This window comes from Mchenga conophoros, linkage group LG10, assembly GCF_057382185.1.
Source record: "Mchenga conophoros isolate Kocher_MC1m ecotype Shallow Benthic linkage group LG10, M_conophoros_male_GT1.1, whole genome shotgun sequence".
In the NCBI taxonomy this organism is placed as follows: domain Eukaryota; kingdom Metazoa; phylum Chordata; class Actinopteri; order Cichliformes; family Cichlidae; genus Mchenga; species Mchenga conophoros.
The window spans coordinates 2,299,461-2,325,750 of record NC_140535.1 but is presented as its reverse complement, the minus strand read 5'-3'; the positions used below and the strand labels follow the sequence as shown (position 1 = coordinate 2,325,750).

General features: G+C 42.0%; 1 protein-coding gene across 12 annotated transcripts in view; it reads right to left on the bottom strand.

Moving 5' to 3' along the window:
• auts2a (activator of transcription and developmental regulator AUTS2 a) overlaps positions 1-26,290 on the bottom strand; it is a 351,111-nt gene that overhangs the window by 253,799 nt on the left and 71,022 nt on the right. For 10 of the 12 annotated variants that reach the window (XM_085288152.1, XM_085288155.1, XM_085288144.1 and 7 more), the window contains exon 3: positions 12,943-13,149. In XM_085288152.1, the coding sequence (XP_085144278.1) occupies positions 12,943-13,149 (207 nt within the window). The remainder of the gene's footprint in view (positions 1-12,942; positions 13,150-26,290) is intronic. The other 2 variants (XM_085288146.1, XM_085288151.1) reach the window with 1 other exon arrangement.

Genomic DNA, 26,290 nt, shown 5'->3' with positions numbered 1-26,290 from the left:
GCGCACACGCGCACACACACACGCACACGCGCACACACACGCACACACACGCACACACACGCACACTCACACACGCACACACACACACACACACACACGCACACTCACACACACACACGCACACACGCACACTCACGCACACACGCACACGCACACACACACACACACTCACACACGCACACACACACACACACACACTCACACACGCACGCACACGCACGCGCACACACGCACGCACACGCACGCACACACACACACGCCTTACAAGAATTTGCATTTATAATGAAAGAGGCTGAAAAGAGGCAACTTTGTGCCATTAACTGTAAAGCACATGTTTTTGCACAGCTACATTAAATTGGCGACTTTGTTGACTTGTTCTTTACGTACACTTTAGAGCTTTTATTGTCATTGTGCAGTTTCTTGCACAGCAAAATTGGGTAGCTGGACTCAGACTTTTTATCAGCTCAGATAAAAAAATTATTGTGGGTGATTTTAACATCCATGTAGATGCTAAAAATGGCAGCCTCAACACGGCATTTAATCTGTTGGAACTGATATTTTTTATATAGTCATTTGTGCTTAGGAACATATAATCATTTATCCTTAGAAATACACAATCATTTGTATGTTGATAAAGTATCTTATCCTTATTAGGTCTGATAAAAATCTGTTTGCACTTGTGTACCATGAGATGAGAGGAAGTGGCCTCGATGTTATAATTTCCATTATAGCTTTAGAAACCAGACTGTCCTGTTCTGTTTTCTTAAAAGTGCCAGAGTTCATACCTTCAAATGTGCATTTGAGATATGACCTATTGCAAGAACCTGTTTTTATAGTTTAGCAAGACGCTTACTTCTGCTTTTCTGCATACAGTTTAAGTTCATTGAAAGGTCATACGTCTATGTAAAGTATGGCTGGAAGCACACACACTCACACACGCACGCACATGCACGCGCACGCACGCACGCACGCACACACACGCACACACACACACGCACGCACGCACGCACGCACGCACGCACACACACTCACACACACACTCACACACACTCACACACACGCACACGCACGCACGCACGCACACACGCACACACGCGCGCGCACACGCACACACACGCACACACACTCGCACGCACACACACGCACGCACACACACGCACGCACACGCACACGCACACGCACACACACACACACGCCTTACAAGAATTTGCATTTATAATGAAAGAGGCAACTAAAACCTTTTCTGTTAAGCACAGATGTGAAAGTACAAAGTTCCCAGTGAAGCTGTGCAGAGGTGTAAGGGCCTGCAGGGACGTCAACAGACATGTTGCTGTGCTAACATTGTGTCACACAATGCTGTAAAAACACATATACACAATAACACACAGCTTTGTGAAGGCCCCATTACATCTAAATGTTTACACATTGTTGTCATGTGTGTTAAAAAGACACAAAGAGCGCAAAACAAGCCATTGAAAGTGGATTTGAGTTGATCCCCTTCTATAAACTGCCACTGTGACAGTGATAATTACCACCCCCACAACTGAGGCTCTCATCAGAATGGATTTAGCATCTTATCTGACAATCAGGACATTGCTTTTCTTCGAATCTCTTATTGGCTTAGCGGATAAGCTTATTAAGGGTGACCCGCAAAGCTGAGAGAGCTGAACGTGATATTTCATTTTCACTGCAGATTGAAAAGCATGCACGCTTGCCCCCATCTTGACACAATCAGGGCTTCTGTACAAATATTTACACAGATGCAAATACAACCAGGCCCATACAGCTTTTACCTTGATGTCATTACACTTGGTTACTAGCTGAGTAAAATAAGAGTTCAGTACAGGTAGGAGGACTGCTGCTGATAGTACGCGCCCTCTGGCAGGCCTAAGGCACTGCTTTTCAGAGGATCTAGCCAGTGAGATGATTCGTGGAGCCAGAGGCCAGTACCCTGTGGTTGACTGGCTGCTCTGGTTTAAACTTCTCAAGGAGGCGTCTTTAAGCCCTAGGACTGGGTGCTCCTCTGCAGCCTACACAGCAACTACTCCTAACAGCTGGGACAAACCCTAAGAGCACATCTCCTTTTTCACACGTTTCAGGTGTGACTAACAGAAGGCGATAATGTGAAGCAGTGACAGGCGCCTACTTTTTAAATAAAATGTCAAACTGTCACAAAAACCTTACGGTACACATATTCAACTGCAAACATCCTGGATGGATTATTTTTTACCTTTTTAGAGGAAAGCATCGTGAGACTATTTGCGTGTTTAAAAGATAATAACATGTTGAATCCACAGATTTCTTTTTAATTGTTCTGAAAGACCTGCTTATTTCCAAAAAACACAACCAGCAGTGTGATTTGCTCAAACACAGAAGGGGCTCATTATCCCCATTACACTACACTGTTATATGAGCCAATATAACACCACGAGCAGCTGACAGCCTGCGATGCCAAAGATCGCACTTAATCCAGAGTTCAGTTATTGTGCTGGAGGGATTTGCAAAAAGGATATCAAGGTGCAAACTATTAATGCTGAGATGAAAGTAATTACACGTGTTGTATTTTTGTGAGAACATCCTAAAAGCAATTTAAAAAAAAGACACAAGTGTGAGAATTTGCTTGTTAAACAGAATTATTCTACACATGCACTGTGGTGAGATATGGTGGCTACGTGCACACGCTCAACTGCTATGGTGCAAGATTGCAGTAGCATGAGTACGTACAGTGGTCCCTCGCTGTAACGCGGTTCGCCTGTTTTGCGCATTTCCATCCATCCATCCATTCGCTTCCGCTTATCCTTTTCAGGGTCGCGGGGGGCGCTGGAGCCTATCCCAGCTGTCATAGGGCGAGAGGCGGGTACACCCTGGACAGGTCGCCAGTCTGTCGCAGGGCTACTGTTGCTGATTTATTTTGTGCAATTTTTTTAACTGCGCATTGTGTTCTCCGTCCTGACTGGCTGTAGACCACTGTCAATCAATCTTGTGCCGTGTCTGCTGTACAGGACAGAATGTGTTCAGCTTATCAAATTTACATAAATCTTCGATCGCTAGCAGTGTGACTCTGAAGTGCTGCACTGTATGTTTGTATGTTTTCTCCCCAACAAACACAACAATGTCAATGAAACTTTTTGCACCATCAAAGGCTCCTGCAGTAGCACCCAAAGGCAGAGGAAGACGCTAACCATCGCACAAAAAGTCAGACTTCTGGACATGCTAAAGGAATGGTAAATGGTAAATGGCCTGTATTTGTATAGCGCTTTACTAGCCCCTAAGGACCCCAAAGAGCTTTACACTACATCCAGTCATCCAGACATTCACACACTGGTGATGGCAGCTACATTGTAGCCACAGCCACCCTGGGGCGCACTGACAGAGGCGAGGCTGCCGGACACTGGCGCCACCGGGCCCTCTGACCACCACCAGTAGGCAACAGGTGAAGTGTTTCGCCCAAGGACACAACGACCGAGACTGTCCGAGCCGGGGCTCGAACCAGCAACCTTCCTATTACAAGGCGAACTCCCAACTCTTGAGCCACGATCGCCAGGAAGGAAGGTAGAAGTTGCAGTATTTTTCGGATTATAAGGCGCATTAAGCGAAATAAAACAGAAAAGTCAAACTTTACTCATTCTTCTTGCTTCCTCCACTTCCGTACCATTGATGATTCATTAATGTTGAATTCTCTGGCAGCTGCTCTATCGTTCTGGACCTGAAAACATGGTTTGATCTTTGGTTTCATCCTATAATAATGAACTTATTTTTCTATGAAGGTTTGAACTTTGAGAGTTTAAACAAGAGACAAAAGTGTGAAAATGTTCGTGCCTGTCTGAGAAAAGTGTATAAAGTGTGTAGTGAGAGGTTTTACAGCCTTAAACATCTATAACAATTGTAAAAAATAAAGTTGGCTACTTCTGATTTCACCTATTGTGTTATTTTTAGAACGTAACTCCTGCGATAAACGAAGGACCGCTGTAATCATTTTCTCACACTACTGAGGGGTTTCCATGAATCAAACACTTTATAGTTACATCTAAACTCCTGACTAATAAAAGCAAATCTTTGTCCCGTGAAAGTCAGTGTGCATAATGATAATATTCCAAATTTAAGTCCCTTCTTTTTTAATGGAAGGATTACTGGGACAAACTTCAAACATGTTTCTAATTGCACTGTTTGTGTAAAGATACTCGTGGTGAATAGCTAACTTAGCTAATCTGTATGTAGCAATAATAGCTGATGGATTCTCAGCAAACTCTAACTCAGACAAACTTCTGCATCATTCAGGCGTAAAAATCGTTGTTCCTGACGTCTGAGAACAAACACAGACAGACAGACTGAGATGTGGGGCATTGGGGGGAGATGTCCAACCTAAGCCTTGCCCTCCCCCAAATCCCACCCCCACTTCTTGTCTTCCTATTCCCCAGCACCACAGACCAGATGGGCCTCACAGCGTGGCCCTCTGTTCACCACAGGCCACCACTCCAACATCAATACAATTCAATTCAATTCAATTTTATTTATATAGCGCCAAATCACAACAAAAGTCGCCTCAAGGCGCTTCATAGATACAGAGAAAAACCCAACAATCATATGACCCCCTATGAGCAAGCACTTTGGCGACAGTGGGAAGGAAAAACTCCCTTTTAACAGGAAGAAACCTCCGGCAGAACCAGGCTCAGGGAGGGGCGGGGCCATCTGCTGTGATTGGTTGGGGTGAGAGAAGGAAGACAGGATAAAGACATGCTGTGGAAGAGAGACAGAGATTAATAACAGATATGATTCAATGCAGAGAGGTCTATTAATACATAGTGAGTGAGAAAGGTGACTGGAAAGGAAAAACTCAATGCACCATGGGAATCCCCCGGCAGCCTACGTCTATTGCAGCATAACTAAGGGAGGATTCAGGGTCACATGGTCCAGCCCTAACTATATGCTTTAGCAAAAAGGAAAGTTTGAAGCCTAATCTTGAAAGTAGAGATAGTGTCTGTCTCCTGAATCCAAACTGGAAGCTGGTTCCACAGAAGAGGGGCCTGAAAACTGAAGGCTCTGCCTCCCATTCTACTTTTAAATACTCTAGGAACAACAAGTAGGCCTGCAGAGCGAGAGCGAAGTGCTCTAATAGGCTGACATGGTACTACAAGGTCATTAAGATAAGATGGGGCCTGATTATTTAAGACCTTGTATGTGAGGAGCAGGATTTTGAATTCTGGATTTAACAGGAAGCCAAAACAGGAGAAATCTGCTCTCTTTCTAGTCCCTGTCAGGACTCTTGCTGCAGCATTTTGGATTAGCTGAAGGCTTTTCAGGGAGTTTTTAGGACATCCTGATAATAATGAATTACAGTCGTCCAGCCTGGAAGTAATAAATGCATGAACTAGTTTTTCAGCGTCACTCTGAGACAGGATATTTCTAACTTTAGAGATGTTGCACAAATGGAAGAAAGCAGTCTTACATATTTGTTTAATATGTGCATTGAAGGACATGTCCTGGTCAAAAATGACTCCAAGGTTCCTCACAGCGTTACTGGAGGCCAAGGTAATGCCATCCAGAGTAAGAATCTGCTTAGATACCATATTTCTAAGCTTTTCAGGGCCGAGTACAAATACCTCAGTTTTATCTGAATTAAGAAGCAGAAAGTCATCAGTGAGCAGACGAGTGTCGTCAGAACAAACCCCTGGTCCTCCCCCCCACCACACACCCACACACCCACACACACACACACACAGAGAAAACTTTTACATTGTTGCTCGAGCACAGGAAAGATATCCGAGCCTGAATCCTGGTCCACAGTCACAAATTTGCCCCTTTAATATTTACTAACAGGCAAAAATCAAAGATTTTCCTCAATTTAGTCAAAATCCATGCAGAGATCTCAGCTGGAGCACTTTTCCTTCCAGCTTTGTGTTTTCTCTTTACTGGTGAAGTGGGTATAAATATCTTTACATTTGAGCTTAAAACCAGTCTTTACAATAAGTAGTAACAATGCTTTAACATAAACTCTAACATTCAACGGTATCTCCTGACTAGGGATGGGTATCGTTTAGGTTTTATCCGATACCGGTGCCAAACCGGTACTTTTGAAACGGTGCCGGTGCTCAAACGGTGCTTAAACGGTGCTTAAAGAATGGAGAACACAAAATTGGTCCTAAAACCTCTCATGTTCAGCTGTTGTTTTGTAAAAAGATAACAATGTTAGCCTTTTCTGCAGCTATGGGGCATATATGGTATCACTCTTGGCTGGAAGCAGTGCTTAAACAATGGAAAAAACACAAACTTTGTCCAAAACCTCTCATGTTTAACTGTTTTCCACTTTTTCTATGGTCATTTTAGCCTTTTTGGCCAGGGTGAAGGGAGTATCTGCCATCAAACAAGAGGACAGCCACATGTAGCTATGATGATGTTTGCTAGTTCACCTTACATGCATTAATGTAATCACGTGGTTAGCCTACTCAACGTAAATTATACACGAACAACATTAAGCTCCTCACGCAGAGAAGAACGGCTGCTGCTGCATCATCATCCTCATCATTTCTGCTACACTGGCAGGGCTAGGGGCCAGGACTCTCCTCTTCGGGTTTTTGGGGGATGTTGCTAACTCCGGGTCAGATAACAGGCACCACACCCGCAGTAGATGTGCACGGTGTGAGGTCTCGCAGCAAGCTATCAAATACGGCGCATTTCTCGGCTTTAACAAACCGCTATGCGTCGCCAGGTGTTTAATCGGATTCTTGGTGTTACCTCCTTTCACAGTATCACAGTATCAGCTTAAAGCACTTGTTGCTGCTGAGTTTGCATCTTTTGCTGTGAAGTACAGCCAGACTTTGACCGCTTCGCCTTGGGCATTTTAATCTGTAGCTCTGCTCTAAAAGAACGTACGTACCTGGACCCGCCTACTACGCTCACAAAGGTAAAATGATTGGCTAGAATCTAAAGTGTATCACAGCTCAGGGAAATAAAGCACCGAAATGTGCGCTGCTTTTCGGTCTGGTTACTACCGTTTATGTCAGAACCGGTGCCATCATGGTACTGTGGAGCGTGTACGAGTGCAGGTCTCGCATTATAAAACAGCAATCAAAGCTCATTCACACAAAATATCCAGTAATAAATGTGAGCTCTTCTTCTGCACAGTTTACTTGCTGTAATAAACCTTTATGATACACAAATATTACACACATAAAGAAGTTTTATACTTTATTTATACTGCACATTAGAGACAGATGGGGAATGTGGGGAGAGCAAGATTAAAATAATATGTTTGCTTGGATGTCTGTACGAGATTTAGCCTCTATTAACACACACACACACACACACACACACACACACACACACACACACACACACACACACACACACACACACACACTGCCTTGAGCTAACTGACCACAGAAACACTCCTCGACCTTAAAGGGCTGTGATTACATTTTAACTAAAGCCTGGAAGTCTTTCTTTAGAAAGACAGGATCAGTAACTCAATATGGCACAAGTGACAATTAAGCAAAAACAATCCCCCGGAGCAAAAGACAAAAACCAAACTGTGATATGATAAAGGCAGAGGAGCGAGTCATCATTGTGGTTTGTTACTGCGCTCTCATCCATCTCCACTGAAGCTTCCTCTATCTGGGCTCTTCACTGTGAGGCGATATGTCAGAGGCGCTTATAAACATTTCTCTATTTCCCCCCTTGAGCTTACAGTATCTCAGCTCAGTGCATTGGGTCAGTGCCAGAGATCGAAAGCATTCGCTGCAATCTGAAAACTTGGCTGGAAGGGGAACAAAGAAGAAGAAAAAAAGGGGAAAAAAAACACCTTTTGCTTTATTTAACATCAAATTTTTCATCTTTCTTTCTCTCTCACTCTACTTAAAGTCAGAGGTAACAGAAGCACTTATAACAGCCACTCTATTCAGACCACAGGGACAATTAAACCTCTGACATTTAAAATTTTAACCTTGTGTTAGGACAAAGACTTAACATTTATTTATACTGAAGGCCAAAAACGACAGATCGCAGTTCCACTGCAGCTCGTTTTCCTCAAAGAGGACAAAAAGGGGTGGAGTAAGGCAGAGATGATGATCTTTTCAATTATGCAGATGTCAGATTAGGTTGTTATTGAGCATCAAGGTGAACGGGTCGATCTGCAAACAAACAAACTTTTTCAACACAGACGACTGTAGCTGTGCGTCACAGCTGCACGCCAGCCAGCGGATTGCATTATCCAAACCATCTGCAGTGTAATCGTTACAATCATTTAGGATATTTACTGAGATCAGAGTGTGCCATTGTAATTTGGAGAGCTCTCACCAGTGAAAACCTTGAATGCCTTGCAATTAACTCATTAGTGTTGCCACTATCAAGACAGAGCCATCGCTGTGGTGACGCACGCCGAGTAAACGTTCGCCTGCATGTTCGCCTGCATGTCAGCTCACATGTGGGAGAAAATGTGGCACGCGTGTCTGAATGTGTCCGCAGACGCTGGCTGCTAAGAAGATCAGGACTGGACCTGATCGTCATTCTCCACTAAAATACACAATCACAGTCATAGCAACACAAAACCAATCAAAGATGATTGTTTGCATATCTGTTATAGCTGCAGACTAGAAATTTGAACTTGATACCAAAGAAAATGCTCAGTACAATTACCACAGAAGATTAAGCTCAGGGGTAGAGCAGGGCGATATGCCAAAAATATTTATCACGATATATATTTGAAAATTTGCGATAACGATATAACTGACGATATAATTGATGCGAGACAAAATACAACTCCACAACATTACTAGCGCAAAAAGACAACCTTCCATTTATTTTCACTTAAACAAGAAGCTGGTTTTTATGTACATTAAAGCTTTATAAAAATGTAACAGTGCAAATGCAAATTCCTTGCTGAAAGTTTAACCAAAAGGCATTTCCAGTAGAAATGGGCTGACATATCCTGAGCATAACCATGTATAATATCTACTGAAGTTAAAAAGAGGTGCTTTGCAACATTAAACTGCAGTGTGCAGTACGCATTTTTCGGACCATAAGGTGCACGGGATTATAAGGCACATTAAGTGAAACAAAGCAGTCAGATAAATCAAACTTTATTAAACTCATTCTTCTTGCTTCCTCCACTTCTGTACCATTGATTCATTAATGTTGAATTCTCTGGCAGCTGCTCTATTCCCATGTTGTTGCAGTATATTAATGACTAACCTCGTATTGTGGATGGATTATCTCAGTTGTTCTCCTGACTGAAGTTTGGTCCGTTTACAGCATCCTGCCATGCGATTGCATTTGTCTCTAACCATGAAGAACCTTCACGTTAACTTTTATAAGTGGAAAAGTGTTAGTGTTCGTCCTCCAGCTTCACTGTTTATGTTATGCTAACATAGCTGTGTCGCTAGCGATCACGTAGCACATCATTATATAGCAGCTAGCCCAACTTCAGTAACCCTACAAACGTCACTGCTGTTTAGTTTCCTGTCTTCATTTATGTTGGAAGTGATAGCAGAGCTGTACGTTTGAATTTTTTCAGAAATCTCTCAGTCAGAACATGCTATATCATGCTTAGGTAACTAGCGAAACTAGCGAGCTAACTTCCGCTAACTTCTAACTCCGTTAAATGTAATAACTTTTGTTTTCATGGATGCCTGGAAGTTAAACTTCATAGTTACACCTGGTAAAGCAGCAATGCTGATCGTTTTATTAAAGATGAAAGAATTTAGACAGTTTTTAACTCGGCACAGTCATGCTAAAATAAAGAAGCTCAGTATGAAACACTGAACCAGTCTGACCTCACAGCCGGCTGCAACAAAAGAAGAAACACTTGATTGCACAAACAGGAAAGTTAAAGTTAAACATCTGCAGCTCTTTACACCCTCAGCCCTGAACTCTGATTCTGCTGCTCTGAATTTCACTCTTTGTTCCCTCAGATTACTTCTCCACACTGGTAATCTGGAGTAATCTGCTCTGCATGGCTGTTCAGCCTGCAAATATTATTCACCTTTTATTTAACTAAAGTGCACAAGCTGCTATGTCAACTATAAGAGATTACAACTGTGGCTGTAAATAATTACTAATAGCTAACTGCTAACATTTACATTGCACATGTTAACTTCAGTGTTATTGAAACAGGAGCTTTACTGATTTCTGGCATCCCTCCTAAAGCACTGATCAGCGTTATGAATGTTAACTACTTCAGCTGTGAGTGAGGGAGGAGCTGTGTGAACATACAGCACTGTCGGCATCCATACTGCTGTAAATGAGTATCTTCCTTTGATATTAATATCTGAGTATTTTTTATAGACAACCATAATAGCAACAACAGGAAAGGACATGAAACAGTTACAACACCCTCCCAAAACAGGCTGTGAGAGCTGCACACATGATCTCAAAGTAACAGACTGAAGAGCTCGCCAGCTGAGCATTACATTTCTCGCAGTGTACCATATAAAATAAAAGCATAACATATATAACATATTTTTGACATTGCCAAAGGAAGCTATGCACATGTATTACTGAAGAGACCCTATTACTGAATATTTGCTGCCATTTACGTTGGCACCAGCTCTGCTCAAGAGTGTGTGTGTGTGTGTGTGTGCGCGCGCGCGTGCGTGTGCGTGCGTGCGCGCGCGCTCGTCTCCAAACAGCAGCGAAGGAGAAAACCGTGAAATGACATTACTCAAATGGAAGGCAACTCGTTATGTTCATTTAAGTGCAATAAAAGCTTCTCATCAGGTGTTAATCCATTTATTACAAGATGCAAGATGGACAAATGACTCCTTTACTCTGAAAAAACACTAGCAGAGAAAAAAGTTACAGCATTTAGACTTCAGCAAATCCCCCTAAAACTAGGCAGGTATGAGGCAATAAGAAGAAAAACAATGTGATGTAAGTGATGTAATGCAGTTTGCTTATGTGATATCCACATGTGTGCAATGCACAGATTTTTGACCAACAGGTCAAAGTTGAAACACTGTTACTGCACAGTGTACATTTAAACAAACTGTGTGCATATGAAACAAACTGTGTGCATATGAAACAAACTGTGTGTATATGAAACAAACTGTGTGTATATGAAACAAACTGTGTGTATATGAAACAAACTGTGTGTATATGAAACAAAGTGTGTGCATATGAAACAAAGTGTGTGCATATGAAACAAAGTGTGTGCATATGAAACAAACTGTGTGTATATGAAACAAAGTGTGTGTATATGAAACAAACTGTGTGTATATGAAACAAAGTGTGTGCATATGAAACAAAGTGTGTGCATATGAAACAAACTGTGCATATGAAACAAACTGTGTGCATATGAAACAAAGTGTGTGCATATGAAACAAAGTGTGTGCATATGAAACAAACTGTGCATATGAAACAAAGTGTGTGCATATGAAACAAAGTGTGTGCATATGAAACAAAGTGTGTGCATATGAAACAAACTCTGTGCATATGAAACAAACTGTGTGTATATGAAACAAAGTGTGTGCATATGAAACAAACTGTGCATATGAAACAAACTGTGTGCATATGAAACAAAGTGTGTGCATATGAAACAAAGTGTGTGCATATGAAACAAAGTGTGTGCATATGAAACAAACTGTGTGTATATGAAACAAAGTGTGTGCATATGAAACAAACTGTGTGTATATGAAACAAAGTGTGTGCATATGAAACAAACTGTGTGTATATGAAACAAACTGTGCATATGAAACAAACTGTGTGCATATGAAACAAAGTGTGTGCATATGAAACAAAGTGTGTGCATATGAAACAAACTCTGTGCATATGAAACAAACTGTGTGTATATGAAACAAAGTGTGTGCATATGAAACAAACTGTGTGTATATGAAACAAACTGTGTGCATATGAAACAAACTGTGTGCATATGAAACAAACTGTGTGTAGGTTCTCCCTCGTGAAGCTCAGAAACACACTCTTGCATATTCAGCTCGACGCTGCTCTGTGTGTGTGACAGTGCTGTAAACTACGCTCCTGCATCAGGGTGCCACAAATATTCACTGATGACCTCGTCACCTTGCTACACACAAAAACATGTTCTGAGTCATACATTAAATTACACCCACACCTCACAGGAGCTAGACTTCACTCTTGTAGAGCGTTTGGACTCTTTGATTTAACCATTAGAGGTGCAATGTTTTATCGAGCAACTTCCAAAAATCCTCGATACAAATGATTTACTTTTAAAAATGGGCCGTCCCACTTTTCTCACCAAAAAGGGGCACATCGGTCAGACTCAGTCATATTTATTTCATGGCTTTAGTAACATTATGTTACAGATTTAGATCAATAAATTACATTGTATCAATTAAACTGTATTAATATTTTAAAATATAAAAGCTTTTTCCCCACCGCACAGATCAGTAAAATGTACACGTGCCAGTAAAACTCTGAGCATCTGACAGCTGGACGCTGAATTAGCATTAATTATCAAAATCGACACCATCAGAGGATCCATTTTCTGCTCAACAAGCATCAGTTTAAAGCACAGGACAAACCTCAGTCCTTAAAATGTCGATATGCTTTTTGCGTCCCAACTCTGCATGTATGCCATGTGATTTTTTCCTTTATAAAGTGCTTTCCACCAAAGTGTTCTAATATAGCAGCTATGCCATTTTTACAGACGTGTGAATTCCCATTAGACCTTTGGGCACTGCGCTTGGCCTTTTACTTTCAGATTGACTCGTTGGTCGGTTTATGTAATAAGAATAACTTGGTTAGTGTTAGGAACAAACTGTGGTTTTGGTTCAAATGCCACAGTGTAACAAAAGCTGCTCCATTAAGCCCACAGCCAGTCATCTCCAGAGCCTGTAAACAACCAGTTGTTAAGTGAAGTACTCATTTAATTTAAACTAAAGGAAACTAAAACTAAACAAGCATTTATAAGAAAACAGTTTTTAATGATGGTCCTTCTACTCTTACTGGTTTCTTTGGTTTTTCATAACTCACCATCGTGTGTTTCTTGTTCAGGTGCTTCTTCTTTTTCCCTTGCGAGTGAGCCAAGCGGGGGTTGTTCTCCTGGTCTGAGGACTGGTGGTGGAAATTGTTCCTGCAGGGCTCCAGGCTCAGGCCATTGGGAACCCTAGAAGGGGTTTTCTTATGCAGGGATCCTGCCTGGTTGTCTCTGCCTTCCTGAGGCTTTAGCGTCATGTTCTTCTAGGAAGAAAACAGAACAAGACAAAGCTTTTATTAGAGTCAAAACAAGTATTTCATCTTCGTGCAAGCAATGTACTACAGACTGTATCAGCCAGACAACTGGCCTGTAAGAAGCCTGCAGTCACACCAACAATCAGCAGTTAAATGTGTGTTTGACTGAATTTTTATATCTATGAAAAGCTGCTCATTACACACTGCAGAGCTCAAAAACAGCTGAATACCTTTTCACAAAAGCCCATTTTGACAGATAGCAAATCTCCTCTACAATAAGCAGAGAGTATTTGCTCTAAATTGAAGGGCTATCATGCAGAAAGGCTTCGATGTTCCATCACTAAATTTTCTCCAACAAAGAATAAAAGAACAAGGTCACTGACAGTTTTTTTCCTTTTCTCAAAGAACACAGTGGAGGTTCCAGCAAATGCCAGGTGGATTTAAACCATGGATGTGACACTTTAGTGCTACATCTCACGCAACGCTACACAACCTTTTGTTTCAGTCACTGTAGCGGCCACAACCACAAAGTCCATGTTGACATATTTTAAATGGATTAATTTTTTAAAATTTATTATATTTTCAGCTCATTCTCTTCGATCCTTTTTCCCTCCCACCTGTCAGCTCAGACATTACCATGTATGTGCACATGGACTGTAATAACACAAGTCACACGAATGGAAACCAACAAATACACTGAAAAAGAGCCTCTAGTATATTTATAGAGCTCATGTTGGAAAGGAAAGGTGTCTGGAGCAACATCGCATTCAGATCACAGATTACAGAAGACAAGACGAGCTTTTCAAGGGATTTTTAAGTGTTTCTTCCTGTGTAGTCACTGAGTGGACAGACTGTAATTGCTTTGATTAACAGGCTTCTTATCGTGAAGGTGAAAGGTCACGGGAGTGAACCCTCTCTGTGGAACATGACTTGAACAGATATTCATAGCTACTGGATGACCTGCTAATGAAAGGTGACTCATTATTCCTCCGTGAGGCTGATAAATAAATGAAACACATATATTCATGGTCCAAGGATGAACTGCGATGACTTTACTGTTCTTCTTAATTCTCATGTGAAAACCTGATCATCCACTTCAAAATTAGCTGACATGCTCATAGAGCAACTGTAAAAACATGACCTCACTATGTTAGCATGCTGACATTAGCATGAACCTACACACTGCTCACGCTCTCTCTCTCACTCATGCATCAGTTGTGTTTGGAGGACTTTGATGTCACAGTGAGGTAAAGTAAGCAGGACTGATTGCAAAATGGTTTTAAATCAAATCTGATGGACAGAAAACAGGAGCGTGTAGCTGAGGGGCACACAGCGGCGCTAACAACAGAAACCCTGAACATTTAAGTCCACTTTGTCTTCTGTCAACATGAAACTATACAGGAGAACATTTGTCTTCATGGACAAACTGGATACTGAAAACAAAGCAATAAGATGAGTTACACAACTTGCAACTGCAATATGGGAGTTACAGAGTCTGAAAGCGCTCATCAGCACTAATAGGCTGCAGCTGAAGGGGCTGTGCAATGTATTACAGCCTCTACTGTAAAAGTTATCGAGCAAATCAGCTTTGTTATCTGAAGTGGTGACCTATTTTACTCTTTTTGTTAGAGCCATTGCTGTTAACAGCCCCAGGGAGACGTTTAAGCAGATGAAGTGGCTATCAGCATGGAAGTGCAAAGCTGCCGCAGCTGCACTGATAACATGTCAATAGTCTACAACACTGAGGCTGGAGAGACCAGCTCTAATGCAGTGTGCATTTGTAGCACCGAGACATGATGCAAGTGTACACGTTATGTTTTGGTTTTTTATGGAATTACAGGAATTTTATATTTACGGGCTTGAAACTACTGGACTGATTAAATGCATCAATATTGTAAAGGCCTTTGCACACTGAGCGTGCTCTGATTGGTCGAATCTGGAAAATGGAAAAAAGAAAATAAATATAGTTGTTGCAAATTCTGTGTTAACCTAATAATTTTAATCATTCTGTGACATGTAAGCATTTAGATTTTAAAAAAGAGTAACTATACAAGTAGTATAGCTGATTCAAACCTGTGTGGGTCGTAGTTATTACTGCTGCCCTCTGTCTTTCTAGTTTGAATAAAAGCTCTTAATCCATCAACATCTTTTAGGATGAGTTGTATTTGTTCAGCACCGCTCAGTGTAGACTCTCAGTCCAACAAACCCCAACTCGGTCTAGGATTTAACCCACAGCCCACAGAAACCAAAGTGAGCTTCACAGCTGGCGTACAGTGCATATAAGGAATGAAATGGAGGCAGATTTTCCAGCACACACTGGTTAGGGGGGGGAATCCAGCCCGTCTCAAGCAGCAGCTCTTCAGATGGACCACCTCGAAGCAACCTTAGCGTGCCGGCAGAGAATTACTCCAGCAGTTTCAGAGATATCCACTGCTGTCAGAAATGAGCTTGATGGGTGTGCTACTGGCACTGACTCACTAAACCATTTCTAAAGGCCTCACAGAAAAACAAGTGCATGCATCAACTAATCTTGTTTGCCTTTCCCGCCCACACTCATCCAAGGCAAATAATGTAACATGACATGTATTGTCAGCGCACAGAATAAGTGACAAAGTTATGATGAGGCTGAGAGACCTTCCATTGTGCCAGTCTTCTGCGTGCTTCTGAGCATTTAAACCAACTGATTGCCTGGAATAAATTATGCACAATATGTCTTGCCTGCTCACTGAACAATAGCAAGACAAATTCCTTATTTCACTGCCTTACGATGACACTGAAAGCAAAGTAATTGCTCAGCATGGCTCAGTCTGCACTAGCTTTCATTACTACGATTGTCTGTCTGTGTACAAACTAATTACAATGTGGCATTTAGTCACAATGCATATCTGCAGGTGTCCACGTGAGGGTTTGCCACAGGTTAATTCACTTTCAAACCACATATTTCTGTGTGAATAACATTCAAGGCAAAGTATGTGTTTGTATCTACAACCCAAAACCCAAAGGTAAAAAAGAAAAGTGGTGCAGGGCTCAAGAGGGACACATCTGACACATGTTTCAACTATTATAGACCAACAAGTTATTTATAGCAGTTTAAATACGAGCACTCAGTCAAACACCAGTTTGACCCATAATTACCTGGTTCTGCCTCATCCTCACTGGCACCATTTATAGTTACCTTTTTTTATTTGAGGTCATTTGTTTGATGCATATTCTGAAATGTGATGTTTGAGAATAATGTATTTTGTCATCATTTCAGTTTATTTCAAAAAGTCTCAACAGGATCTTCTGTCAGGGTCCTGGGACTGGGCGACCCAGGATCCCTGAGCAGTCATGTATCATATTATTATTATGATTATTATATGTATTTTGGTATTGCTGCTGCTCTCCTCCATGATTGTAGATGTGAGTGTGTGTGTTTATGTCTGCGGGGATGCTTGGAGGATGGAGCTCAGCCACCTGCAGGCCTGAGGGGTGTGGCCCTGCGGAAGGACTGGCCACACCCGAAGCCACACACCTGCCGCTGATCAGGGCTCGTCGGGGGAGCTACTTAGGAGAGTCTTGGAGCTCCCACCGACGCGGGATCATTCCATGAGACTCCACGTTAGTCTTCTGCTTAGCTAAAGTCTGAGTGTATGCCTACTGGAATTAAGTGTCTTGACGGCTGCCTCTGTCATTTTCCCCTCAGGAGGAGCGTGGAACCTCGGAGGGCAGCAGGCACGGGGTGTGTGTGGACACACGGCAGTGGAGAACACGGAGCACGGACTTTTGGGAAGACACGACACGGGAGTCACGGGAGAGCACGGGGATTTACTGTTATTGTTTCCATCACTGTAAATAAACGCACTGTTTATACACAGAGTACCGCGCCTGGGTCCTCCTTCCCCACACATCCCCACGGTCTGCCAGCCAGATCGTGACATCTTCAGCTTTATTGTGAAAGGTTTATTTGGAAAATAAACAAGCGGACGAACACGCTGGGTTTACCGTCGTTGTTGCTAATGACAACGTGTAAAAACAGTCACTTGTCCGTCCGTAGTGTGGTCATAGCCGCTACAGTGACCATCAAAACGATATAAAATATTCCTGTAAAGAGTTCATTTTGCGACACCACAAAACAAAAGACAGCGCGATATGAAACGACAGAAGTTTTCATATCGTCATCAGATATCGTCATATCACACAGGTAGCGTACACACAGCATCAGAACAGAACACTGAACACTACCTAGTCTGACGGTCTCCTTTCTTGGTGTAACATCCGGACGGTTGGTTCAGAACTCGGTATTAACAAGAAAGCAATGATTAAGAAATCAACAGGTATAAAACCATCAAACTCTCAAACCTCTGTGCGCTGATGTTAGGGGGTTTTTGTTTTTGACATTTGGATCAAGTCTTTGTCTTTCCATACGAATCCTACAAATCTATATTAAAAATTATAGATGTATATAGATTAGAGTTAAAAATATAGATTCATAGACAATTTTATCCACAATTTAGGCTACGTCCACACGTACACGGGTATTTTTGAAAACGAAGATTTTCCGTTTTCGTTTATAAAAAAAATCCCGTCCACACATAAAAGCCAAAAATGAAGGAAAACGCTGCTAGTAACATGCCAAAGCAGCAGGTGGCGCTATATTCCTATCCGTGTAGAAATGTTGGCCAATCAGAAGTCAGCCTGGGTGGGAAAGAGTAAACAAAGATGGCGCATAGAAGCAGAACTGAATCGTATGTGTGGAGGGACAGTAACTGTGTGTGTATATGTAAGCATTTAAACACTGCAGAGAGTAAAATTAACAGTATTTTGTCAAAGTCCGCCATTGTAGAAATTAATTTCACCGAAACAATAACGTGGCGCACAGTGTGACGTCAAAAATGTTCTCCGTTTACCTCGTCCACACGTAAACGCAAAAACAGAGTTTTTGAAAATCTCCGTTTTCAGTGACCGAAAACGCCGTTTACGTGTGGACGAAAGGCGCAAACGCATAGAAAAATCTGCGTTTTCAAAAATACCCGGGTACGTGTGGACGTAGCCTTAAATTTGATTGTTATATGTGCCTAAATAGACGACGCTAAACTGGGCACCTCTCTCATTAAACATCACGCAGGCTGCAACAGAAAGAATAAAAATCTAAATATTCTGTTGCTCTGCGTCTTAATGATCGAGCATTGATACCTTCGACGTACACGATCAACGTTTCCTTCTCCTTCCTGGTATCAAAGAGGCTTAATATAAACGGTGGACAGAGATCACTGGTGGAAAAGCAGTGCTTGAAGCAACTGGTTAAAAAGCTCGACCCAACATACAACATTATGTTTTATTATGCGCAGCTCCTGCAGAGTTTCATGGTTCAGTTACTTCAGTTATTGTGGAATGAATTTCCAGGGAAAACATTACCCGTGCTTTGTTCTTACCTCTGACATGTGTCACTGCTGTTGCTCTACAATGCTGCTGCTGACACCTTGTTTCAATAGATTCACACTTTAAATTAGGAAGTGTGTCATCAGCGGTGGTAGCTCAGTGGAAAAGAAAGACGGCGCCTCATCTACTTACATTCAGAATTGCTGCTGTCTGCAGGCCGTATACATCATAGTTTTAAAAATATATATACTGTCAGAAATATTATCACAGATTTAGCCCATCTCTAACAGCTGGAGGTTTGTTTTAATAACTACCTCAGCCTGATTACAAATGCTGGGTTAAGTGAAACCAGATAACTGGCTCAGATATCAATCCTTGCATCATGAATGTGGAGATGCTCTCACATCAGTATGAACCGAAGCTCTGACAGAAGTGTCCAGCCAGTGAGTAGTTGAATACAGTGCATTACATAACATTTCCTGAATATTCCTCTGGGCCTTACACAGTAGAAGTGTCACAGAATAAATGAGGTTTTATTTAAAAATAGAAATTACAGAGCTCCTCCTTTCTTTTCATCCTCGTTTGTCTTGCATTTTAAAGCCACCTTTGAGAAAACTTCATGCTTACAGTGACCCTAATGTCCAACAACCTTTGATTAACCTCCTGAGAACCAAGGAAAAATGAACCTTCCCAGTTTACTTTGTGATTTCCTTCCTCTTTGGAGCTAAAAGCCTAAACGCACGAGAAACCAATGGAAAGCGCAGGATGTCCATCGGGACTTAGTAGGGTGGCTTGAATAAGTCAAAAGATGCAGACCCAAAACAAATGACCATTACAGAGGACATAAATGAACAGGCTGGTTCTCAGGTTCAATGAAGTGAACCCAACAAAATCAACCCGTCCATATTTGTCTTATGGACAAAAGTTAGTTTAGAAGAAACAGATTCAAGAAATTATAAAAGAGAAGAAAGACGTCAGGAAATAACATCACACACAGAAGTATAAATGACTGATGACACCGCTGCATTCAACACCAAGCTCTGCAAACACACAAACACATACCTTTGGCCTCTACACGACAACAGAGTAAAGAATAATTGGAGATCTAATGGATGCTAATAAAGCCTGATCAGCACAATCCCTCCTTGCTGTACTCTAGGACTGAAGTGCAGATTAACTTCAGGTAGCTGGTTAGACTGAGAAGTCTGTCCTTGACCTGATTATCACACGTTCAGCATTAAGACGAGCTGAGAAGTGTTGGCCGTAACTAATTGCTGCATAATTCATTGCTGCTGTTTGCAGTCATCTAACCAATTATAAGTGTGAATAGACTCTTTGATCCTCTAACCGAAAATGTTCGAACTCCGGTACACGTGCATGAAGTAGTCACTGGTTGAGAGTTGACACGGGAAACCTTGGTTCTAACGGTGAGCTAAACATCAGCTGCTCGAGTTGGTGTAAAAATGTCTTTCATGCCTCACGGAGATCAAAAAGAATCTTTAGCTACTTCTAATCACCAAGAATGAAATACGTTTCACAGAAATCGCTCAGAATTTGGAAAACAAACTGAAAAAATGAGAAGCACAATGTTTCCACCACAAACGTTGTTAAGCCTCGCAGCTTAAACTGGCACAGGCAGACTTACTATTGCACTCAACAATTAATGTACAGTTGTCGGTTTGCTTTATGTGAAGATGGAACAGCAGAGCGGAGTTTGCCAAGTACATCTCTGTACACACAGCAAGTGACGAGAGTGAGACACCAGGGAGTTTATCTCCCACTTAACAGCCAAGGAAACAGTGATTCATGGTTTATGTAGTTCACACACACAGAACGATTGGTCTACATTAATCTTTAAAGCACAACTGGATGGATGGATACTCACTGAGACAGCTGATAGGAGGTTAAATAAGATATATCAGCTACAGCGTAGTTGTGTAGAACACCTTTGGTTGATGAGTCAAAATGTTAGACTGTTTAATACAAAATCATTTCAAGTAACTTCTAGATTTTCTCCTGATCTTGACGCTGAAACCTTGAGCTCCTATTTGACTGAGAAACTGGGCAGGCCGGTGCAAATGTAGTGTTTATAAGACTGGGGAAACCTGCAGTGAGCTGGGACTGAAGACGTCGCCTGGATGATGACGAAACGTTTCTCCCCCTGAAAACATCCAGATGACCAGAATCAGCCTTTGTGCCAGTGACATGTCGCAAAATCGACTCCCTCCATCAAAGACTTGGATCGCTTCACGTTACTGCTGAATGCGATGAATTCAACTTTTTTTACTTTTAGAAGTAACATCAGTTAGAAAAACAGAGAGCTGAGGTCAGACACAGGAAAAACTCTTTGAAGAGGTTTTAAGTCGTTTTGTGAAATGATTCGTTTGAAGGCGGATCCCTCTGACATTTTCAGTTTGCTAAATCCCAAATTTACAGTTTTTTCTGATTGCTTAAGCACATTTTTTGTAACTATTGGCTAATTTTGCAAAACTCTTCACACAAATAAGAAAACCTGTCACCCAATAATCAAAACATTGTAGTTCTCTTGCAAAAGCAAACACAGCTAGATTAACTCTCCACACCTTTGTAAAAATGGTGTTTCCGTATCAAACAGTACACACAAGCCATCATCTACTAAGCACACAATGCGCCAACTGCACACTGATGGTATGAATACAAAACACATCTGGCTTTTGCTTTCTCTGTGCACAAGGTAGGCTATGTCAGTTTGAGCTCATACTGCTGTCATAGATCCATAAGCATAGAGGGATCCAAACTTCAAGTACTGCTGTTTATTCAAACACATCAAAACAAACACAAGTGTTTATTTCCAAGTATAGGATTATTTGCAATCGCCATAATGACTATATGGGTTACTTGGTCTGCAGTGAACATGCTTCCTCTGCCCCCAGCATCTGGTCATCTAGCAACTCTGTAAAGTAACAATTTCAGTATTTTTACATCTATGGTATTGGTGTGTTTCTCATTGGCATACGGCAGTGCTACAAATCTTTGTGCGAAGTGACTGTACTCACCGATTCTCAGGGTCATTCCACGGTTGATTACATGGTCCACTATTGTAGCTCTGATGTTATCAGCAATTCTATTTCTTACTCTTCCTACCCTTCCTCTCCACTCCTCCTTGTCCTTGTCGTCCTCTTCATCCTACTTCTTCACCTCCACGTCCTCTTCCTCGGCCTCCTCTACTTCTCACTCTTTCTGCTCCCTCCATTGTACTCCGCACACACAGCTTACCTGTATTATAGTGCTTAGGCTGATTGCAAAGTGAACTAATTATCTAAAAAAGTTTTCACATGTGAAAGTGTGCCAGACAGTTGGCAGATTAGTGTTAATGATAGCCATACATGTGTATACTTTTGCTAGGAGTGTGTTGGAAATTTGGTAATTGAGTGTTGTGCAGTGAATTGTGCCTACAGTTTTGCAAAGTGTGTGTTACAAAATTGCAAACTGAGTGCAAAGCAGTTTTTGTGCTTTTAGTTTTGCAAACTCAGTGAGTGGTTTTGCTATAAGTCTGAATAGTTTTAGAGATTGTGCTACAGGAATCACAGTTAGGGTTTAAGCAATCAGAAAAAACTGTAATCTCCAAATGTTCCTGTAGCAGCACAAAGTCACACTGGCCAGAACACAGAAATATTTCACATGGTGTTCTGCTACATGCCCTTATAAACTGCTGTGCTACAGTTCTGTTTATGGGCCTTTATAAGCTTTAGAATATGAAGAAAAAACATTTTTGCTGTATTCTACAGCAACAGTAACCATTACCTGCCCACAAGGTGCCGAGTGCTACTGGACAAACACAAGTGCACATCATCTTTGAAATACAGGAACCACTCAGACTATCCCTGAGTGCTCATCTTGTCACTGAGCATTCAGGTCGTGCACCGTGGATGACCGTTTCTTCTGAAAGCAAAGAAACGCCGCGCAGCTCGAGAGGCACAAGACAGGAAACGTGGAAGAGAAGGGCTCGAGTACAAGAGGAGCAAAACTACTGGATACAAGTGCAAATCCATGTGGGCATAAAATGAAGAAAAAATACATTTGATCCAAAGAAGTAATATTTTTTAAAAATTATGAATAGGGATGGGTATCGTTTAGGTTTTATCCGATACCGCTGCCAAATCGGTACTTTTGAAACAGTGCCGGTGCTCAAACGGTGCTCAAACCGGTGCTTAAAGAATGGAGAACACAAAATTGGTCCAAAACCTCTCATGTTCAGCTGTTTTTTGTAAAAAGATAACAATGTTAGCCTTTTCTGCAGCTATGGGGCATATATGGTATCACTCTTGGCTGGAAGCAGTGCTTAAACAATGGAAAAAACACCAACTTTGTCCTAAACCTCTCATGTTCAGCTGTTTTCCACTTTTTCTTTGGTCATTTTAGCCTTTTTGGCCAGGGTGAAGGGAGTATCTGCCATCAAACAAGAAGACAGCCGCATGTAGCTATGATGATGTTTGCTAGTTCACCTTACATGCATTAATGTAATAACGTGGTTAGCCTACTCAACGTAAATTACACACGAACAACATTAAGCTACTCACGCAGAGAAGAACGGCTGCTGCTGCATCATCATCCTCATCATTTCTGCTACACTGGCAGGGCTAGGGGCCAGGACTCTCCTCTTCGGGGTTTTTGGGGGATATTGCTAACTCCGGGTCAGATAACAGGCAACCCACGCACAGTAGATGCGCTCGGTGTGAGGTCTCGCAGCAAGCTATCATACGGCGCATTTCTGGGCTTTTAAAAAAAACGCTATGCGTCGCCAGGTGTTTCCTCGGATTCGAGGTGTTGCCTCCTTTGACAGTATCACAGTATCAGCTTAAAGCACTTGTTGCTGCTGAGTTTGCATCTTTTGCTATGAAGTACAGCCAGACTTTTGACCGCTTCGCCTTGGACATTTTTAATCCGTAGCTCTGCATAAAAGAACGCACGTACCTGGACCCGCCTACTATCCTCGGAAACGTAAAATGATTGGCTAGAAGTGTATCACAGCTCAGGAAAATAAAGCACTGAAATAAAGCACCGAAATGTGCGCTGCTTTTCGGTCTGGTTACTACCGTTTATGTCAGATGGCACCGGACACCGGTACCCATCCCTAATTATGAATCAGTGTTGATTCATGTGGTGTTGAATGACAACAATACACTTTATGAATAAAAGTGTAAACACACTAAATTAAGCCCTTAAGTGCCGACTGTGAAGTAGCTGAAATAAATACAGTTATATTGCAGAACGCATGAGAGCAGGCAGGTCCAAAGCATTTGTTCCACGTGCCTCAGCTGCTGCTGTCTGAGCATGCTCAAACAATTATCTCAACACAGTGGCTCGTTTCACCTGTTATAATTTGTATTTTATAAGCAAAAAATATATATTTTGATGTACAAATATCATTTTTCCCTTCTGAAAACCATCTTTGGTGTCTCAGAGTAGATCCAGCTGCTAACAGCCCGAGTGTTTCCAGAGGCGGAGGGGATGAGCTCGTCTAAGCCAGACAGCTTTCAGGAAACGATTTCCCTGAAAGACTGAAGCATCTGCAGGATGTTTGCTCCTGCTTGTGTCGTCGCCTCGTTTCTCATAATGCCACAACAGCGAGACCTGACACAACAGCGTCCGCTTTAAAAATGCACACAGCTCACATTTACAACGACACCTAGACTGGCACTCGTCTAATCACAGACACTTTCCCCCCATCAGAGAGATGGGTGTGTGGGGAAAAACCAAAAAGGGGATATCCTGTGGGTGATTGTATGATGAGCCAAAACCAGGTCCGAGCTCCTGCCATTAAACAAAAACTGATTCTTTTTCTCTCAAAGCTCAGAGAGCTAAAGAAGAACTGGAGTTACGGGAAACCAGTTTCCATCTCTATCATTTCATCTCATTTGTTTGGGAATCAGAAGAACAACTGATTCCCAAACAAAAAGAAAGCAGCATATAAATCCTTAAAAACCTGCTCTGTCACTTTTTAATTACAAAGTATGGTATAACACGTGTATCAGCAAAAGGAGATTTGTACTCGAGCCAAAGTCGGCAGATCTGTTTGTATTTATGACGCAGCACATGTCAGAGTGCACGCGTTTCCAGTTCCCAGTGATTCCACTCTAACAGTGCCAGTACAGCTCTTATATAACTGATATAAACATATTGAGCTTGAGCCATAAGAGCCACCAACATTTACCCTTATTAATAAACATGAGGAGGAGATGGAGCCTGTCAGACGGCTGCTTTTATGGTAATCACTAAATAAACAAAGTGGGCAGTGTTGCCCTTTTCATATGTAAGGAATGCAGCAGGCCTTTTATTCATACGTACATGTAAAAACACACACACACGCACACACACACACACACACGCACACGCACACGCACACACACACACACACACACACACACACTTTCTGTGATATCCTAGAGAGGAACATTTACTAAAAGTAGCAGGTCATCGATTCTGTTTACACGAATGCGCATGACATGCGGTGACGACCTGAATAAGCAAAGCATATTGCGAAAACAAGACTAAGTGCAGGCTGCACAGATCAAATGAGAACAAACAGCAAGGTAGAAAACAATGTGCTGCAACAATCCCAGGCTGATCGGCACGGCAGGATGATCTCAGCCTTTGAAGCTGCCCTTGTTGGCTTAAATAATTACAGCTAATTGCTGACAGATGTAAAGGCAAATGAAGCATTTCCTTACACGGGAGAGGGAGTGCTGACGATGACCGCATGTGGTCAAAGCTTCAATCCGATTCTCCCATTTGATGTTGCTAAAGAGGATTCCCTCTCAGCAAATCAGGCCTGTTTGTTAAGCTGTCTGCCACGTACACGTAGGAAAAACACAAACAGGCAAGAAAACATGAAATGTAGCAAATATAATGGTAATCATGTGACCACTGAAGGTCTTTTAACTGCTCAATATTACGCTCCACATGTTTGTTCAGTAACAGTATCAACTTTTACTTCATGGTGGTATGTGTAGCTAAAGTAAGCAGCGTTGGTACAGAAGTGTCTTTGTGTAACCTGATGGCACGATGACAATATGCTCTCAAAATATAACCAACTAACCAACTAATAGCTCGAGAAGTCACAAACCCTTACCAACAACAACAACAACAACAACAGCAGCAGCAGCAGCAGCGTAGCTGAGCGAATGATGTTTGGTTATAAAACCCTGGTTAAAAGTCCAGAGTGACTAATTATAAATAAATGAAAACATAAAATACAAGCACGTCACATTTACTGTCATTCCACTGTCAAAGCAATTAATCAAAGGCATTAACAAATGAACAAGTACCATTTTCTGTTAACTGCACGGTGGTTAGCACTGCTGCCGCACAGCAAGAAGGTCCTGAGTTCAATTCCACCATCAGGCCGTTTGCATGTTCTCCCCGTGTTTGCGTGGGTTCTCTCCGGTACTCCGGCTTCCTCCCACCGTCCAAAGACATGCAGCTTGTGGGGATAGGTTAACTGGAAAATCCAAATTGTCACTAGGTATGAATGTGCGAGTGAATGTGAGTGTGAATGGTTGTCTGTCCCTGTGTGTTGGCCCTGCGACAGACTGGCGACCTGTCCAGGGTGCACCCCGCCTCTCGCCCTGTGACAGCTGGGATAGGCTCCAGCACCGCGACCCTGAAAAGGAGAAGCGAATGAATGGTTGGATGGATGTAATAATTTATTTTTTGCTCAGATCTCCTCTAAGCCTCGGCTGAGAATTCATGCGGTCGTGTAAACAATGACCACGAACAAGAAGAGAAACAAGCAGCATTTTGCTAACAA